Below are 20,525 nucleotides of genomic sequence, written 5' to 3'. Positions count from 1 at the left end.
TACGTCACTTATAGAGGTTCTGGATTCGAGCTGTAGAAAGTAACCATCATAATCCTACTAGAGTCATGAATGGACCGTTCAGAAAGGTTGGATCCCTTCAAAATGAATGAATGTGTTCGTCTTTGAGAGAGAGAGGTTCTGGTTCTCTGTATTGCTTTTGTACTTACCTAAAATCAGCAGTTTCAGATCCCATTCATAAAGTATGGTACTGAGTCAATGTACGGATAATTCAGAGTGATTAAGACAAATTCCTTCCCATTTGAGGCACGCGCGAGAAGAGAGATTTTTAACAACTAGATGTGCTAAGAGAATTCTCTTGCATACATTAAGAACATATCCCTCAACCTATTTTTCAAGATGTACTTCCGTTCTCACGTTAGAATCATCTAGAGCTCAACATGTTATACAGCACAAATTCGTTGTCCTCTTTGTTTCTTCCCCCTCCACAAGAGAAAATGAAGCTGCAAAATCTTCTAGGTGAGTCAAAATGCAGAACATTTAACAAGACTGCATGGCCTCGTTCAAAGACCTAATATCACGTACATTAAATAATCAAACAAGCCGAAAACTATGATTTGTTTCTCTTTATATATCAATGCCAAGGATTTCTCCTTGTGGTGCTCTTTATGCTGGATGACTTGCTGGACTTTGAACTCTGCAATAACGAGCATAGTGATATAAATACAAGAATTAAGCAAAAAATCCTTACAATAAAATGAGAGCTCAAAAAGAAAAAGCTAATTATGGCAATGAAATGCTTTTGGATAAGGAAATCACATGGGTACACATTAAAAGAATGAAACTGATTGGATATATCTAATTTGGAATCAGTGAAACATTGATTAGATGTAGATTAACCAGGAACAATTTGACACCTTTCCATGGTTAATCTTCATCAATTTAGCTATCGTATATTACTATGTAGGCAAAAAGAAGCAAAAGAAAATGAGGGATCCCATTCTCAGGAATTCCTCAGTGACTAATTTTTCAAGGGAATTTCAAGGATTGATTTTCTGAGGTTTGTTCTCAAGAAGATCTCAAGGAAAATAAATAAACAGAATAACTACAAAAAAAATGTGGTGAAATTAAAAAGTGAGGGAATTAAAGGTGGGGAAGTTATCTTGTAAGACCCGGCTCCACAAGATATACTAGCAGGGAAAAATCTCGTTGGACCAATATCCACCGCTCAGCACCTACCATGGACGGAAGAGATGATCCTTTAGCTCACACAACAGATGATGTTGGACTTTGTGCTGAGCAACACATGGTCTACCACTATCCTTAATAGAGAGATTCAAAGGATGAGATAGTAACTTATATGAATATGTTATGGCCCTGGTCCTACAGGATGAGTTCCTAACTTTATTTCTTCAATATTATTGTAACTTGCCTTTCATGCACAGGAAAACTAAATAGGGTTTTATATACATGAAAGGTTTCTATACTTCCCCTACAGCATGGAAGACATATGCTTCCCCTACCATCCAGCCGTCCAATTTTGATCAAGAGAGACTCACCGTTTGATCTTAGATCCGACGTCTCAAAGCATTTTATTTTTAGTTTTTTTATACAAATTGCATAACTATGAAATTTGGTACGTGCCATATTCTCATTGGAGCACACCTATAAAAAATATTAAAAACAAATTTTTGATAAATATAATGACCAAAATACCCCTTGGTCATTTTATTTTATTGAAAATATTTTTCACTAGTGCGAGTTTAATAAAGGATTGGACATCCAAAATTTGATGTCAAATTAGTTTATAGAAAAAAAATTAAGAATAAAATAGTGGAGAGATGTGACATTGTGATTGAGGCAATCTTAGCCCTCCATTCGAACGGAGGGTTGGACAAGGAGAAGTATATAAGTTTTATGATATAGGGGAAGCATAGAAGCTTGCCCTTTATATACTAGGTATAATTTGTTCTTTTTCAAAAGTTGCAGAGAAGGACAAGGAATTGGGGGAGAGATCATATTTTGATAAGAAATTTTGACACGTGACTATTTGTCAATTGGCTTAAGAAGGGTGAGGACCTTAAATTTTCCCTTAACCCATCCCAAGCTTGGGTAAAGGAGGTGGGTTGTGTTGGGTAGGCAACCAACTTAATACTTTACCAAAACTTTCCATGAAACCGACCGCAAATAGTTGGGAAAAGGCTTTGATGATAATTTGTCAATATTGAAGATACCCTATAAAATAGTCGAGAGAAATGAAAAGGCATGGCTACACACCGATTTTGATTTCTTTGTCTTTCCTCTAATCCGATTCTTTGGAGGCTTCAACTTGTAAATCCTCACCATCCAATGATGAGTCGTAAAAACCTCCTCAAAATGTGTGAGCTTAAAATATTTCTTCCCTATTTCGGTCCTTCGAACTCTATCAAATCCTTTACCATCTGTCTCCACAAATCTGAAAAAGAAAAATAAAATCAAAATCACTAAATTAAGGTTTCTCATTTTTTAAGAGATTAAGTCAAATTAAGGTTTGTCAGAGTATTATTGAAGCCATGTAAAGCCATAACGATGGAAACGCATACCATGCTCCACAAACTATGGCATATGGTAAGCCAAGGATACATCCACTATCTGTTTCAACTGCTAGATTATTCATGACCAAGTGGAGTGGGTCCCAAGGAGATATTCACCCATGGAATGGTTACACACCAATAACCATCAGTGGAGTAGACTGCATATAGCCTTAGATTACCACATACCATAGTCATTGGATTATAGTATACTTTAAGGTTTTAGTTACCTGTAATATGAAAGCCTGTACATCAGGCAATTAAGCATGGTTGGAGTGGCCTGAGAGTCGATTCTATATTGCCCATCCCTCTTCGTATAACGACATCAAAAAACGTATCAGAATAATCAAAGAAAAAGAAAGAAATAATAATTAGAAAAATCCAAGAGAAAATGAAGAACACCTAGAATTGCCAAGAAAAATAAAAAGGGGCAATTTGCTATAACAGAGATAGAAGATAGCAAAGGGCTGAAAATATATGGATTTTTAGCTCCGTGACCCTGAGGCAATGCACGAATGCAGGACCACAGGAAAGCCTGAAACTGAGAGGCAATGATAACCTCTCCAAGTTATATATGGTTGCGCAGGCCATATGAGAGATCTATAAATACCCAATAAGAGATTGAAGAAAGCAGGAGATCACAAATTTTCCATGAAAATTTTGGCATTTCTAGGAAAAATCTTGGAGAACATACGAGAAATGGAAAACTTAAAAAAATAAGTAGAAAAGAAATTAAATAGTAGCAAAAGAAGAATAAAAAAATATCGTATCCAGTTTCTTTTAAAACTAAGTTGTGTATTTAATTTATCATAGGGTCTAACCAATATTTTATCAAATTCATAAAGTGCTTTGTCCAAAGCCATTTGCAGAAGAATATAAGAAATTCACGAAGGGAAATATCATAAATTAGAGAAGAATCACATTTCCTGTGATAGTGTTCAGAAAAAAAAATTTACAAACGACTTACAAAAAAAGACACTATAATAATGGATCAGGGAACAGTTTCAGTATACCACCTCATGCCCCCATCATTCTTGCTAAAACCTTAAAAATCACTTACAAGATAATCCGGCTCCTTAATATGAGGGAATACTCCTCCTCCAATGCGAACCATCCATAGGAACTTATTGATATCATCACTCGGATAGCCAACGAGACCTGCAAATCACAGTAAACCTTCTGAGGAAAACCGTAATTTGGTTGGTAAGACCTTCTACATTCCATAAAGCTTCTATTGTTGAGAATCATTAAAAATTTGGAAAGCAAAGTTTCATAGTCCAGCTCTTTTACAAAAGAGGACAGAAGGTAACCTCCAAAAACAACAAGAACATATTTGACATCCAAGGAATTAAAAATCTCCCAAGCAGGTTTTTCAGGAGAAGACATGGCTGTGCCGACAGTAGCAATGTGTGTGTTGTTCCAGGTATTGTTGTCGACAATGACTGTCCGGTTTGCCATTGCAGTTGTTTGGTATCCATAGTCCCACCATGACGCAACCTGTATGAAGTTACTATGGTAAGTTTTAAGCATTGATGCTTCATGTTGGGTTTGCCCCAAATATAACCAGCCTTTGGAATACTAATAATGTGAATCAGTCATAACCCAAGATATGGAAGAAACTACGTATTGAATGTGATGCACATAATTTTCTTAGACATGGCACTTGACCAAAGATAAACTAAATATAAAGCAAAGAGAACCATGATATCACAAGCAGATAGACCTCCAGGTAACACAATATATGTAAGTGTACAAAGATGAGAATGCAACAAAGAAAAAATTCAGACCTTATCATCCACCTCGGTATTATGACGTAACCATGCATAAGCTTCACGGAAATCATCAAAGACATGCAATCCATCATGTGAGTGAGATGTTAGGACAATTGAAGGGGCTGAATAAGCTTCTGCTGCAGCCCAGACACAATGAACCTGCATAAACAATATTCTTTTAGCCTTTACAAAAATCTTTAAAGGGCCCATTAGCTGAAACATGCAGGGGAAAATTCTAGAGCAAATATGAACGAGCACAACCAAGCTGCATCTTAATAGTACTTCCTTAAATCAACATGTTACAAACTCGTACAGTAAAAAGACAGATCATTTACATATGCAGGTTATCAGATATAAACTTCTGACACTCAGGTGGCCCTAGGAGTAGGTACATGGACACAGGCACAGTTTGGACGGTTATCAAATATATTCATGAATGATACAATTCATGAATATGGAAAAGACAATTATTTATTTCTTTGCTTCTTTATTTTTTTACATGAGGGGAAGTGGAAGGAGAACAGGATTATTCATGAATAAATGGTACATCCAAATGAGGCCATTATTATCTGGTCCTAACTTCTAGGATAATATAGTTTTCTTGTTTGGATGGATTAGATGATGTTCTCCAAAAACAAAGTATATCAGTTCAAGTAAAGATGTCATCACATACCACATAAAAGCTCCCGAGCATAATGAGTAGGAAAATGGCGACAGCAGAAGCCACCAAAGGCAAAACAAGCAGTCGCTTCTCTTTCCGGGGCTTCGACGAAGCCTTCTCCACATTTTCCTTTTCTTTCTTCCTGTGTTTCCTCGATGGTCGTTCCCTCAAGCTGTCATCTAACTTCTCTAAAGAACTTTCAGACTTTGCTGCTTCATTTTGGACAGATCCATAGCCGGAAGGGGTATCCTCTGCCTTGAAAGATTATATAAACATAACCACAAATGTTCACCAAAAAGCAATAATACTAGATCATGAGAAGTGTCTATTCTAGAATACTAGTGTTCACACATCAAAGATTTGCTTACAGTGGAGGCGGTGCCCTCTACCAATTCAGGTAATTGTAATTTGACTGATCGTGTCAGCACATCAAAGGCTTCAGAAAGAGCAATGCCAGACATGATGCAAGCAGCAGGAGCAAGTACAAGCATAAGACGTACCTGAAAATCAGGTCATTGTAAATGATAACAGAAAATAAAATACAGAAAACATATAACACAACAAGTCTTTCTCAATAATTGATATAAACCATTGCTTGAGGTGCTCACCATGACACCTGAAAAGTAAACTGATGTTACTATATACAAGACCACAAACGAGCTGGCATCGGATAAGGGTAAAAAGCATGCCTAAAAACACATATACACCACTGTCAGGAAACAGAAATCAAAGATATATCAATAAGGGAGGACTATCTCTGGGTCATAAAAGTAAAATCAACAAATGAATAACATTATTTTGAAACTATAACCATTCAACAACTAATATTGTAAATGATTGTGAGAACAAGAACTCATGCCACAGAAAATTTCATAGATCCTGCATATTGCTAGATAAAGACTGCATTGAATAAATTGTGAGCAACAAACAGAATCCACTGAAAATTGAGGTAAAGGTAAAGCTAACTACATAAGGCAGAATAATGGCCATACGACACATTAAATATATAAATGCAAACAGGAAAGCTAAATTATTACCAATGTGCACGGTTCTAAGGAGCACATACAAAGGAGTGAGCCATTATTCATTAGAAATTCACGTAAAAAAATTTGAAAACAGAATAACTAAGCCGCAGATGGAGAGGGTTGACAGGAGAGATGTCCAAGCCCCCGAGAATCTGCTGTTAGCTGCAATGAGGGTTGAATGTGGTATTTGTGTCGGAGTACCTCAATCCAAAGGTGGTTATTTTGGGTGGCAAGACGCCACCACCACTTGCCAAGCAAGATGAAATTCTGTTCTCAAAGACACTAGATTCCAAGGCCGCCAAGTCTCTTGGGCAAACAGACCTTTGACCACGAAATGAGATGGTACCTCCTCTGGTCACTCTCCCTTGACTAGAGGAAGTTTCCCATGAGTTGTTCAAGGCGGTGTATCACGGCAGCCGGCATATGAAACAGTGACATCTGGTAAACGGGAATGTTAGCTAAAGTTGCCTTAATGAACGTAACTCTACCAGCCAGAAAAAGATAACGACCCTTCCATCTAGCAAGCCTGCGATCAAACTTGTCTAGGATGTGGGCCCATTGCCCTTTTTGGGCTTATCAATGCAAAGCGACACCAGACAATTGGAAGGCAAAGTGTCAATTTGGCATCCCCATCTATCCGCAAATTCTTGGACAGAGTGAGGGGCTACGGACACCCCAATAGTCTTGGACTTGATCCTGTTGACCTTAAAACCAATAGCAAACTTGAAGCACTTGACAAACAGATGGAGGGAGTCAGCCACCTGGGCAGAAGCGTATTAGAGGTATGTAATAGTTTTTTTTTTTTTTGAGAAAGGATACCTTTTGGAGGTATGTAATCGTTGGGCCATGCGGTCCACTTTGAAGCCATGTAAGAATCCCAATTGGAACATTTGAGTAATGGATTGGCTGAAGACCTCAACTGCAATGGCAAAGAGGAAAGGGTAAAGAGGGTCTCCCTGTCTGGGACCCCTAGAGGAGGGGAAGAAACCTTTAGGGGAACTGTTGATTAGGATCAAGAAAGATGGGTTGGAGATGCAGCCTTTCATCTATACCCCCACCGATTGTCAAACCCATTCTTAACAATGTTTTGTCAAGAAGGCCCTGTCAACATGGTCGCAGGCCTTCTCCCAGTCAAGTTTGATAACCAGGGCTGCGAATTTGGAGAAATGCCTAAAATGGATGCATTCATGGGCTACAAGCACTCCATCTAGAATCTGTCGATCTTTCACAAAGGCACCTTAGGGGGAGAGAGATTAGCAAAGAGAGGACCTCTATCAGCCAAGTGGCAAGCACCTTGGAAAGAATTTTGTAGGTGTTGTTAATTAGGCTAATGGGGCAGAAGTCCTTCATTTCTTCAGCACCTTCAACTTTTGGGATAAGAGCAATGAATGAAGCATTCAGAGCCCTATGGAAGACAACCCTTTCGTGACATTCCTGAAAGGAGGAGAGGAAGTCCATGCGAAAAGACTGCCAGAAAGTCTTGAAGATGGCTATGGGGAAGCCATCTGGGCCTAGGGCACGATCCGGCCATAAGGCCTTAATTGCACAGAGAATTTCCTTCTCAAAGGACAGGCTTTCCAGCCAATGTGGGTTAGAGAGGGGAAAGAAAGGTCTACCATCTTAGGCTTCATCTACTAGAAGCGAAGAACAGGTTTTTGAAGTAACCTATAATGGCATCCTCCACATGTTTTGGTTACTCAAAGATACACTTTCCGACCATGATGTGAGTGATAGCATTATCTCATTTCCTGCAATTTGCAATTCTAAGTAGTCTCCGAACTTGAGCCACTTCACCCTGAACCTTTAGTGCCAGTAGATTTCCTCTTGTTTGAGGACAGACTGGTAATTGAGTTTCAACTGGGCCCTTTGGTGGCTTTCAATGGTGGCTAAAGCCCTATTTTCCTCAAGGATATCCCAGACCTGGATTGCTTGAAGCAGCTGGGACTTTACGAACTGGAACTTCCTCGGGAGTTGACAACTCCAGCTCTTAAGGGATTGTTTGAGAAGCTGCAATTTTCGTTGTTGTCAGAAGCCCGCCCTTCCTAGTATTAAGGGTGAAAAGGATTCCCACCAAAGAGGATTAGGGCGTGGAGGTTGGCTTCCTCTAGCCAAGCCATCTTGAACCAAGGGTCTGGGGCCTCTAGAAGCACGTGAGTATCAAGCATGATGGGACAGTGATCGGAAAGTCGGCTTAGAGATAACAGACGAGTGAGAGCCAGGAAAAACACTATCGCATTGAGTGCTGAAGAGAAATCTACCTAGCTTAGAGAGAAGGGGGGAGCGCTTGGAGAGAGAGAGGGGAGAGGAGTGGTAGATTAGGGCTGGCAATGGACCCGACAATTCCCGGGACCCAACGAGTATTACCCAACCTCGGGTCCAGGTATGGGTCCAAATTTTGGACCCGAATACTATTTAGGTCTGGGTCCTGGTCCAGGTTCAGGTCCAGCCAGACCCAACCCGTACCCGTAGTCATAGGGTATATGATGGCAATCAAGTGTCTTTAGGCGCGCGTGCTAGGTGTTCATATTGTGACAATATTGGCACCATTTATAGTCTTATTGACAAAAAAAGAAAGTCATAGTCATAAGGTATATCGTTTTTGAGAAATGTTTACTTTATATAAAAGGTAAAGATTACAGTCATAAGGTATATTAGTATATGATGGTAAAAAAAAAAAAAAACCTCATAATCACAAGGTGGCAATGGATTCGATCAGACCCGGGACCCAAAGAGTCCGGGTATGGGTTCAAATTTTGGACCTGAATACTATTTGGGTCCCGGTCAGGGTCTAGCCGGACCCGACCCATTGCTACCCCTACGTTAGACCATGTAAATTGGACACCTTGAAGGGACACGTCTGCAAGGTTATTCCTGGAGATGAACTCACAAAGTTTGAGCATCCTCGGGAAATTATGGAGCTTCTATTGCATTCATATGACCACAGGGTGATGTTGAAATACCCTCCTAAGCACTATGAGGGATGTGGTAGAGCTGCAACAAGATCAAGCTCTGTCCAGAAGAGGTCCATAGAACTCTCAGAGTTTGGGCCACAGATCATAGTGAATTTCCAAGGGAGACCATTGGAAATTCTTCACCAAACCACTGTAACTGAGGAGGATAAGTGGGCAAAGATTAAGTCATTAAGGGTGGCATCCTAGATAACCCATATGCTTCCGGAGGCCCTAGAAGCTGGCAGGGCTTCCCAACGGCAAGGTCTTCGACCCCAAACTAGATGGATGAGCTGAAGAGAGGGGTAAGGAAGCTTCGTTTCAGAGAGAGCGAGAATAGAAGGGTGCTATGCTCTTGTTAGGGTGTCCTAGACCCCTGATATTCCATGAGAGAATTATCATGAGGATTTCAGAGAGGGGACGCATCTCCAAGAGCGTCGAAGAACTATTCCGCCAGGGGAACAGAGAAGCAGTATAAACTATCAAGGGGATAGAATTCATGGCAGGTAGGGGGCTTGCTTTGAACGAGGGCGATCGTAGTTGATGCCACAGGAGAGATTGAAAATCTCCCTCTTATCTTTACCTTTCTCACTTACCCTGAGCCGAGTTTGAGCATCTACCTTGAATCATGTATGGTAGGGGCCGTCGAGACCATCATACTCAAAGCCCATGACCTTGAGGACTTGTCGTATGTCACCTGTGCTGCACCCAGATCTTCGACAAACATGGAATCCACCAAGGGAGGGGAGGAGTGTGAGGAACTAGGTTCCGAGCAGACCCAAGCAAGGAGAAAGTGATTGCAGTTTGTAAAGAAGCAACATATGCAAGGGAACTTAGGGGTGGCTCCAATAGGCGATAAGATGAGGGAAAGTATACTTAAGTGATCTGGCCATGTGCAACGTCGACCTAGAAAAACACTAATTACGAGGGGCAATTTGAGTGAAGGCTCTAAAAGGACAAGGCAAAAGCCTGAAAGAACATGAATGTTAGTAGAGAGAAGAGGTATGGTGACTTTTGGTCAGACTGAGGGTATGGTGCTTGTTAGAGCAGAATGACATAACACAATTCGTGCAGTTGACCCTAAATAGATAAGATAAGCCTCGGCTGATGATGATGATAATATCATATGACCATAATTCTGTTGAAGGCAACGCCACAAGAAATGACTCTAAGGTTCACAAAGTCTATCAAACTAAGATATATGACAATAATATAAAGCCACAGTTAAACGGCAGGAACACCTAGCATTCAACTAGACTAGGACCTTGTGGAGTGAAAAACTTTAGGATAGGGTACAAGGAAACCTTATAGAGTGGGAATTTAGGATATTTTACCTCCTAGTCCAACTCATCCATGTCTTTTCTTATAATCCATTCGGATGGGAAAAGGAAGTCCCTTCAGAAAATACTTCATCCAAACCTAAAGAATAAATGCTTTGGATTATGTACGTCTTGAGGTTCTCTTCAATTTTGGGAACTATAATCTTCATTAGAAACCTAAAAAGTAGAGTAAGCGTTCTGGATTATGTACAAAGAAAAGCTCTCTTCAAATTTGGGAACTATTATCTTCATTAGAAGCCTGAACTTTGTTCTTTGAATATTAATGATTTTGTTTTTTGTGATTTTCTTTTTCAGAAAATATTTTTTCACACTTTTGCAAAATAGAAACATGCCTTGCGCGTGCCTAAATGACTTCCAGAACCCAGTTAAAGACAGGATTCTTTAATTTGGATGGCAGCACAAATGGTTGATTTCTAATATTTGCTAACCTTTTAACAATGCCAGGGCACAACTAACCTTTTAATGTCAAACTCCTAAAAAGCATTTGAATGGTTTAGGCCAGGAAAGGAAATAAATACCCATATTTGAATTCAATGAGATCATTGCAGGAGCGGAGCGAAAAAAAATACTGAGGCTACACTCAGTGAACTCTAGCAAGTACATAAATGTGAGCTCGGAGAACTAACACAAGTCATGTATAACTTACTAGGAGCCAATTCCAGAAACAGCAAAATATGTTGCTATTTATATAAACTCAATATGCTGCAGTCTAATTTTGACGTAGAGAATTCACAAGATGATTTCCAAAAGGAAAAAAAAAGGTAACAGGACAGCCACATTGCAAAAATTAGAGGATGTAAAAATTTCTAAGAAAATAACTTTGCTTTACTCTCCTCTTTTCTTTATTTTGAACCAGTATCATAAGATAAAAGCTCAGTCTTTTTCTTTTTATTTTTTCTTCTTTTTCTTTTCCTTTATTGAATGTTAAACTAGGACCTCAGTGAGAATGGAACTCTATATGTCACATTGTGATTCCCGACCTCCTGACCGCCTCTGCCTAGGGCTGTTCTTGATAAGAGCTCAGACTTCAGGGACCATAAACATTCTTAATCGCATCCTACTCCCATGAAGGTAAAAACAAAAAACAAAAAATGAATCCAATGTGCGAGTGTGTGTATTCAAAATGTTGTTATATATTTTGTTATAAATACTCTCACCCATTTTTTGTTATATATTTCTATGCATACCTCTGTGCGAGTGTGTGTATTCAAAGTGCTCATTCTTGGCTAGTGCTAATACTTATGCAACTGATTCTGGCTTCAAGCTTACAAGCTCATCCCAGAAGATTCTAAAATGTTGTAAGCATGTTTTGGCAGTGATATACATCTGTAAATTTGAAGAACTACAAAATTCTGGCAATAATTAGAACTCTCAATAAATAGTTCCATTCAACCAATATATTCTTCACTCTTCTTCAGAGAAAAGAACCAAGGTCCATGATATATAAAATATACACTTAGAAGGTCAATCTACAAAGTTATCAAGGTCTAAGGATTTAGTATGACTTCTAATGTGCAAATACGAAGTTCTAGTTACTCACGATAATGCCAGCTGGAACCAAGAAGGCCAAAACATTGATATCCATAAAGTATGACGGCCACGTTGGGGGTTGATGCTCACTGACACTGGCAATGATAGGGATGTACTTGCTTGCATAAGTTCTGTTCAGTTTTAAAAGAGGAATATTCAGGTTAGAGGCAAGAAATTGGATTCCATCAACTGGTCAATTATATCTAGCAGATAAAAAATGCAAGAACATCGGGCAAATGCTGAAAAGAAATGCTTTTCAAATGACAAGCATTCTGAGTATCACAAAAGTAATAACGATACAATAACAAATGAATAATCAATCCTACAGCATCAAAACATAAAAACCCAACTAGCACGTATGAGGCCCAGGTGTCTAATGCCATAAAGAATCTCATCAATGGCTTCAAACTGTCATTAAAATAAATTAGATTACAATGACGCTTGCAACTGTGGAAGACATGTCTCTGGAGTCATTTTCCACATGAGTTCATTGATAATTTTGAATATTCGTCACTCTGTGATGATGAGAATAAAACATAGTTATGTAAAACTATGACAACTTAGATCACAAAAAAGGAGTTGCACAACCACACCCAAAGCCAATTATTTCTGCTAGAGAACAATGTTTTGTCAGACATTCAAAATTCAGAGAGATCAATCAAATCATCAATTAATAAGATACGGAAGATGGTTCCAAGTGGAATTTAATTACGTTACATTTGGCAAGAGAAGAGTTACCATCATAAGAATAACCAAACTGATTCTATTTCTCATTTTGTATTCGTTTCTATTAAAAATATCCACAAGTAGTATAAATCCTGGACATGAATTCTATAAATCATTCATTCAGGGAATGCATTCACTTCCTAAGCAACCTACTTGCTATTACATAAGGGGCTAAGCGAAGTCTTTAGTTACCCAAATTCAAAACATGATCTAGGACAAATGCTATTAAAGCTATTACATAGGTCCTTCAATGCAATTAATCATTTGCACAGTAGGGTGTTGCCCCACCTCACTTCCCCTTCTTTGGACGATAGGCGCTAGATAAGATCCATACTGCAGAGTGCAGATTACCTTCACTAATGAAAGTGGCAAAATTCCAAATGCTGCTTGCTTATGTTGGAAAGAGAGAATTTTTTTTTCACTGTGTAACCTGCCAACAGGACTTAAATATTAATGTTCACAAGAAAAAACATGGATTAAAAATTGCTCCAAAACTCATCTACCATTCCTTGGGTTTTGCCAGAAGGGACACTAGTCTGTTGAGATGCACCCTGAGTACGTGTTTCTTTTTCTTGACAAGAGCACCCTGAGTAAGTGGTGCCCCTTTAATATCATGAAATGTGAATCAGAGAACGTAAAGGAGAAGAAGAGCACCAAAGCTTGGAAAGTGAACTTCGTTAATCTTCAACCATGTTCACAAGTCTCCAGCTGAATTTCATATACAACCATCTTGACCGCATTCTTTAAGAACTATTAATGTAATTGACGTACAATAGAATGACGTAACACAATATGTCAAAGATAATAATGTACTCACAAATAGTGGGATACAATCTTGAAGTATGTCATCCCTGGCCGTACTTTAGGTCATTCACAAAGAGGAAAACATTAATTTTTGTATAAGAGCAAGACAGCTTAAATTAGACTGAGGGCAACTATGATTCTGTTATAATGTGGGCTTGGAGTCGCAGAAATTTTTTATGGCTCGAACACCAGACCTACAAATGGAAGCCAGTTGCTCACATCATCAACCTTAGAGAAAACCTAGGCCCTTGTAGTCCAAGCCCCTAAATGATTGTAGAAAGAAACATTTTGGCAGTAGCTCACTGGAAAATCCAGGAGGCAGGTGGTTTAACAAGAGAAAGGACTACCAAAACTTTTGTGAGGCTAGTAAGCATTTGCAACATAACGGAGGCAGAAGTCCTAGCCAGTGTTTTCAAAAGCAGACTGCCCAATGCCTGGGCGGCCGCCCAGGTGGTCTAGAAGGCCTGGGTGCATCGCCCAAGCCTAGGCGACCAAAATAGGCAGATATCCCTGGGCGCCCAACTCGGCACCCGAGAACCCGCCTAGGCGCCCACCTGAACCCGCCTAGGTGCCCGCCAAGGGGCGGAAATGCCCCTCGTTGAGGGTATTTTTGGGTCATTTTTTTAATACTAAAGGGGTAAAATTGTGGGTTTTAGGTTCATTTGAAACCTAAAACCCATTAGAGCCTATTTTAGAGAGAGAAAACCCCAAAAAAAAAATTCCTATTGGGCCGCCCAAGTTTTGAGCACCCGCCTAAGCGCTGGGCAGCCTGGACGCCCCCCAACGCTTTTTGAAACACTGGTCCTGGCCTCGCTAACATGCATCAGAGCTTTCTTCTACTTTTTATCAGGCCATGGTTGTCGAAGGCAATTTTCTAAACGCTACTAGTTGGGTCCCTACCGAGAAAAACACCCTAGAGGAAATATTCAAGAGAATTAAAGAGACGTTCCTTAGATTCCCTTTTCAGCTTTTTTGATAAGAATCTCATATTTCCATATTCTCAAGGAAGCTAATAGAAAGGTGGATTTCCTCACCAACTATTAACCTTTTTTAAACACTTACTATTCTCATATTTCTTTCTTACTTCTTTTCTTTTCTTTTCTTTTCTTTTCTTTTCTTTGTCTCCATGGGGTTAAGTTGCCTTGGTTGCTCTAATAAGCAAGTTGATGTTATGTTTAGTCTAAATTTTTATTTATAAACAGAAAAACCCAATATGGCAAACAAGTCATTAACCATGTGTATCAGGCAACATTCCTCAACTAAAACATGTGTACACAGTAGAAGTTATCTAAATGCAAATCAAAATTGATTAAAAACAAATAATAAATGTAAATTATAAAGTCCCAAAAAAAATATGACAAATAACAAATGGTAATTAAACAATATGAAGCAACAAAGGAAAGTGAGAATAGAATGCATATTTCAAAACTTCACATTTCCACCAAGAAGAAACTATTAGCTTCACTTGAAAGTAACAAAATATCAAGCAAAATGAATCTGAAAAAACTGCTTACGGGTCAAGAAGACTCAAACTGCGGCCACTCCACCCTTTTGTTGGGCTCGAAGCCACCAATGCCACAAGCACTGCTACCACCATGCAACAGACAGCCCTGAAAGAGAATACAGAAATCATATTTCACCGTACATAGAGATTCAAATGAGCTAGAATAATAGAAGCAACCATTAGCAATTAAAACATTATAGTTTGTTACTTTGTTATGCTACATTCAAAAGTAAGGAACCAAATCCTTTGACAAAGCCATGCAGCATTCCAATTTCCAACTCTAATTAACTTCAATTTTTGGAACATTCAGTTGTAAACCTTCTCATTATTTAAAATCAGTCACATTATAAAATTGAAACGCCATACTACATGCAAATACACCAACTATGAAACTAAGATTTCTTCTATGTACATTAGTCAGAGCTATGGTAATATGGTAAATATCCACATGACTTACATGCCAATAGACACCACAAGTGTCACAGCAACCTTAAACAATTTTGGAGAGAGAACTCCTTTGATGTAATACACAAGAGCCACCACATGGATAATAATAAATACCTACAAAAGAAAGTGCATTAGCTAACTGAGAACAGTATAACCCATGTCAAAAAAATACAAACTATTTAAGCTTTCCATTTATTACAAAAACTATAGTTTTCTTGTGCAAGTTGATCAAAACTAAATGAAGTCTCCAATATAAGTGTGGAAGAACAAACCAAAAATGACGCGAAGTGTTCAGATGTCAGCACTGCATTAAACCCAACAACCGGCACTAATGAGGCCAGCAAAGTTCCCAAGATGACCTACAATAACAGGAAAGGCACCAGAAAGGAGGAACATGAACTCAATGGAAAGCTGTATATATCAATCAAAATCAAGAGAACATTCCCCAGAATAACGATTACACAATGAAAATTCCATATAGTCTAGAGTTAAAGATATGAGACACTTACAAGAGGAGCATAAGCAATGTACAATCTGGGAGAGTAGCGCCCCGTAACAATGCACAGAAGCACATGCATGGGAATCAAGTTGATAATGAATGTATAACCTCCCCAGGAACACACCTACACCAGTAAAGAGCAAAATAGACATTTCCTCATTCAAAAACTATGAAGAAAAGAGACGTAAAGCCTGAACCTCAGGTCTTCAATAAACAGAAGTTACCCTGCATATACAAAAGTCAGGAAAAAAAAAAAGAAGAAAAGAAATAGTTACCATATAAAAATATGAGAGAGCATTCAAAGTAGCATAGAAGAGAGATCCGGTATTCAAAGTCTGCATGCATTTGAAGCTTTTGTTAAACAAGAGTTCATACTACAGCCAAAATTCATATTTCATATGTTCAACGCGTGTGAACACACAAAAAACAAAGAAAATATAAGAAGTCTGCAAAGATAGAATGCAAAACACACGCATGCACAAACACATGCACACAAATACGCGAGCACACACGCACACACACACAAGAGAACAAACACAAACACATAATATATATATGAAGTCAACCTTTATGTAAAGATAGAATGTAAAAACTAATGCGAAAATTGCCACAGCTTCATTGTCGTAGCTTCCAGCCACAGATCGAGAAATATAGGACGGCACCTGCAAAGTAAACATGATGGTCATTGGAAATTGCAGGTTGACTATGGCAGCAAAGACAAGAGACCCCTTTCAAGCACTGAACCCGAAATAGAGCACACTATCATTAAACATCAAAAGAGATATTTTCATGAGAAGAAAAGCACATGATTGGCACCTATGGGCAACACATGTCAAGAGGAACCATAATTAGTACATTTTTTACCATTCAAAAAAGTTTGCTTTCCTCAGATTTTCAATTGCAATAACCAGGATTTTTAGAGGAGTTAAAAATGAATTGCCTTCCCCATTCCACAAAATCACCTCCTTGGTTACTTTCTGGGCCACAAATCATAAGGCCTTCAAAGGGGTATCCGCAATGTCTTTTGTCCTCAATTGGGAGCACGCCATCCACTTCCAGCCACATCGGGTAGGGAGAGCAGAAAATTGGTCTCCTCCTGCTGGCCTTGTCAAACAAAATTTTGACGGGTCAGTCATTCCGGAACAGGAGGGGTATTCAGAGATCACCTAGGTAACATCCAAACCTCCTTCTCGGGGCTCAAATTGCTTAACCCTGGCTGGGATCTCCCCCTCTTACTAGAAGGAGATGCCAGAAACATCATTCTTTGGGCTGCTGGTGTGTCAACACCCCCTTGGTACCTTGCTTCGATCTTCGACAAGATTTCTCACATTCGTAGGGACATTCCTATCTCTTGGAGGCATACTTGGATGGAATCCAACACCCTTGCAGACCAATTGGCTAGAGAGGGAGAACTCGCACAGGTGGTGGAACACTGACCGCATGGTTCAGAGCTTCTGTACTTCTCGGCCACCACAGGGGTGATAATTAGTCCCCTCGCCAGGACCCGTCCATTCTCTGGCTCTTTTTTGTACATCTCTGTAATGGGCATTTCATATAAGCCCCGATCATTTTTTGTATAGGGTTTCAGGTTACCCTCCAAAGACTAACCTAATTTTTTGCTGCGAGGCCCGGGCTGCGGGCCTCCAGGTCTTATCCTGTATTTCCTCTTCCTCTTAATGCAGTAAACAGTTTCAAAAAAAAATATTGCAATAACCAGATATATTTTTTGATATTCAGGCAGCAAGGTCTTTAGCACTTAAAAATCAATTTTAATTCTAGTAATTTTTTGCAATTTAGAACTCTATGACTTCTTTTTCCAAACATAATTTTGAGTATGACACCATTCAAAAGCCATAGCACGTCACCAACATTATTCAAGATAAGATTGGTCAAAGCATAAGTACTTGGGACAACCCATCAATACAAAAACTTATCAAAGAGTTTGATGATTTAAGGGTATGAGGGAAGTTCAACCTTTTTCAATGTAGCAGAAAACCATCTGAATGGAGAAACCATGGAAGAAAAAAATATCATATTTAAATAGAAATGAATTCTATACTCAAGCCGAAACAAGGCTGATCAAACCAGACATGCTAAAGAGCTACAATCAAAATCTCTGAATGCCAGGCAATTAAACATTTCATGAAACTGACCTATCAAACTTGCCAAAAGATGTATGATTTTGAAATAGAGAAAAAATGTATAGAAATACAAAGGATAAGAAAGTTACCATTGCTATAAGAGCAGCAGCCGTCAGGCCAGCTCCAACACCTTTGACTTCCTACATGGGGAAATAAAATAAAATAAAAAAGTCAAGATACAAAACATCAATTATATGTTAATTAAAAAAAATATCTGAGCCAGAAAAGAGTGTAAGAGATCAATGTAAAGAACAAACCTTTGTCAAAAGGTATGTTGCCCAAGAAGCAAAAGCTGAGAATATTGGAGCAGTGAATACACAAACAGTTTCCACCGAGAGTGGAATGTTAAGAGAATTCAAAAACCTGAAAAAGGTAAACAAGGCTTCTCAACAATGAGCAACTTCAATTGAGATTCTTGACAGCCAACCATAGCCACATGCAAAAAATTCCAAAATGAAAATAATAAGAAATAAACCTATAATGTGGTTCACATCCTTAGATAATCATTAATTGGATGCTAGGCAAGAAAATAAGAGACAAATTCATCACCATGAACAAACACCAGCAAGAGAGAAGTAGGAAGCAAATGTTCCCATGCTAAGAGATCAGAATACATCAAGCAGCTAAAAAACCAGATCCCTGGAAACTGGTTGTTACATTTACCAAAATCTCAAATAAAAGAAAAACAAGTGAAACTTTACCTACCACCATATGGAACCTGCTGTTAATGTCAAACCAGGGTACACTGTTCCACCAATCACACGGCCCAAAGGATACCTAGAGAGAAGAAATTGAAATGCAATTGAATAATCTCTACCTCAAAAGTATGAAAGAACCAGATTAAATATAGCTTATTCCAACATCACTTTACCAGGTGCGATCATCAAACCAGTTCCAGAAGTCATATATACCATTCTTTGTTAGAAACTGGACACCAAAAAAGGAAGAAAATGTGGGGTTAGGTCGAAACCTGTAAAAATTCCATCACTATAGCAGCAAATATATATTGCAGTCCCACATACACTAGCCTGAGTCAATCATGCTTTACTGCTACGCAAATGGAACATCAGAAGGTGTGAGCTTCAACAATTGGATTCAATTTCACATTAATTTCAAAAGCATGCCAGCATAAAACAACACCTACAATAACTAAGCAGAGATCACTCAACACGTATAAACAAGAAATTTGCAATCCCATAGATACATTAACAGGTGAATAAGGAACCTTACACACAAAATCCACTGGCTAAACGCAATTACAATTTAACAAGTTCAATATAAATTAACTGGAAATATCTCCTTTAATAATATCTGATGCATATGCAATCCAACAACTAACTATAAAATGATCAGTGAACAGTTGTTACCAAAAAGAAAGAAAGAAAAAATCATCAATAATTCTAAATAGAAATGTTCATCGTCCTAATTTTTCTTGATGTTGTTTTTCACAAATTAGTATACATTTCTGAAATTTTCAATCAGAAATATTTAATCATCCCAATCACTAAACACATTAGCCATTCAAATATATCTATTGTACCTCTTAGCAGTGAAAAATCAACAGAAGAGAAACAGAATTCACAAACCTGAGTAACTCTGTAATTGAAGTAAGGATCAAACTCATGGATCACACTCTCGTACTTGATAACCTAAAAACAACAAAATGCAACCAAAAAAGCATTTTTACACCAAAATATAATCCGAATTCACAAAACAGCCAGACAGAAACAACTCAAAATCTTCACGTTCCACTAAAATATAAGTTCAGTCAATGTAGATCTGATCTAGAACTGGATGAAATGAATAAGAAAGCTCACAGAGAAGAGTCGAATGGAGAAGGCAAGGACACCGATGAGAATGAGGATGAAGACAGAGAGCACGTTCCCAAAGGCGTCCCTGAGAGTAGCCATTGATAATCCAAGAGCTTTGACAGACAAAGAAATAGGTTTTCTAGGAAACCTTTAGGGCACAAAATGAGGTGAAACCTAGAATTTTAGAGAGAGAAAATTAGGGTTTTCATGGTTGCCTTACTCCATGGGAAATGCAGAGGAAGAAGTCATGGAGGAAGCGACTCTGAGTCGACAACGGCCGAAATAAACGTTAAATATCATATGTAAACCAAAACATAATTAAAATGGTTTGATACGGCTGCCGCCTTATCAATTTATATAAAGCCTCAACTCATAACTCATCAAAAATTAGAATTCAAGCATCGGAAAACCTTGCAGGAATCATCTCGGCTTGAACATTAAGGTTGTGAGAAAAAATTAAGACTTTAAATTCTAAAAATAATGTATATTATAACAAATTATTTAAACCATTTATTTCAGCTTAAAAATAAATAATTATATATCCACAAGTTTTATATCATGTTTTGAGTTTGAAATGTTATTGTCGGTTTTCAAATTTGATTTTAATTCGCTCACGGAGATTTAATTTGCCAAAAGTGCTTTCTTGACAAGGATTTAAGGTGAGGCTTTATTTATTTTTATGACGCCAAACATAATTTCAAAAATTATGAAAACGCTCACCAACTTACTTTTTCTTCTCACTTTTCCCCATTTTTTGGGCGAGTTAGGTGGGACGTGAAGTCGTGCACA

The 20,525-nt window shown here is 38.4% G+C and overlaps 1 protein-coding gene across 3 annotated transcripts; it reads right to left on the bottom strand.

The window, feature by feature from the left end:
• Positions 1 to 300: 300 nt before the first annotated feature.
• Positions 301 to 20,008, bottom strand: STT3A (staurosporin and temperature sensitive 3-like A). 3 transcript variants are annotated; one of them, XR_016055591.1, is made up of 22 exons: positions 19,743 to 20,008; positions 19,512 to 19,574; positions 18,797 to 18,852; positions 18,631 to 18,702; positions 18,183 to 18,288; positions 18,015 to 18,065; positions 16,351 to 16,446; positions 16,060 to 16,119; positions 15,795 to 15,908; positions 15,558 to 15,644; positions 15,296 to 15,399; positions 14,849 to 14,944; positions 11,815 to 11,935; positions 5,570 to 5,650; positions 5,330 to 5,461; positions 4,974 to 5,212; positions 4,316 to 4,459; positions 3,839 to 4,025; positions 3,589 to 3,686; positions 2,759 to 2,838; positions 2,236 to 2,413; positions 301 to 655 (listed from the first exon to the last, which is right to left on the bottom strand). XR_016055591.1 is itself a non-coding variant. In XM_088866856.1 (22 exons), the coding sequence occupies exons 6-22, from the start codon at positions 18,015 to 18,017 to the stop codon at positions 593 to 595; spliced, it is 1,887 nt and encodes a 628-aa protein (XP_088722982.1). In that variant the 5' UTR covers positions 18,018 to 18,065; positions 18,183 to 18,288; positions 18,627 to 18,702; positions 18,797 to 18,852; positions 19,512 to 19,574; positions 19,743 to 20,008; the 3' UTR covers positions 301 to 592. The 3 variants fall into 3 exon arrangements, 2 of the variants coding, with proteins under 2 accessions (XP_088722982.1, XP_006853616.1); XM_088866856.1 differs by having other exon boundaries at positions 4,974 to 5,216; positions 18,627 to 18,702; XM_006853554.4 differs by having other exon boundaries at positions 4,974 to 5,216.
• Between the last annotated feature and the right edge of the window lie 517 nt (positions 20,009 to 20,525).

Source organism: Amborella trichopoda, chromosome 5 (genome assembly GCF_054954075.1).
Source record: "Amborella trichopoda isolate Santa Cruz 75 chromosome 5, AtrichopodaSantaCruz75HAP2 v2.0, whole genome shotgun sequence".
NCBI classification, from domain to species: domain Eukaryota; kingdom Viridiplantae; phylum Streptophyta; class Magnoliopsida; order Amborellales; family Amborellaceae; genus Amborella; species Amborella trichopoda.
The sequence above is the reverse complement of the archived record's forward strand: the minus strand, read 5'-3'. Positions and strand labels throughout refer to the sequence as shown.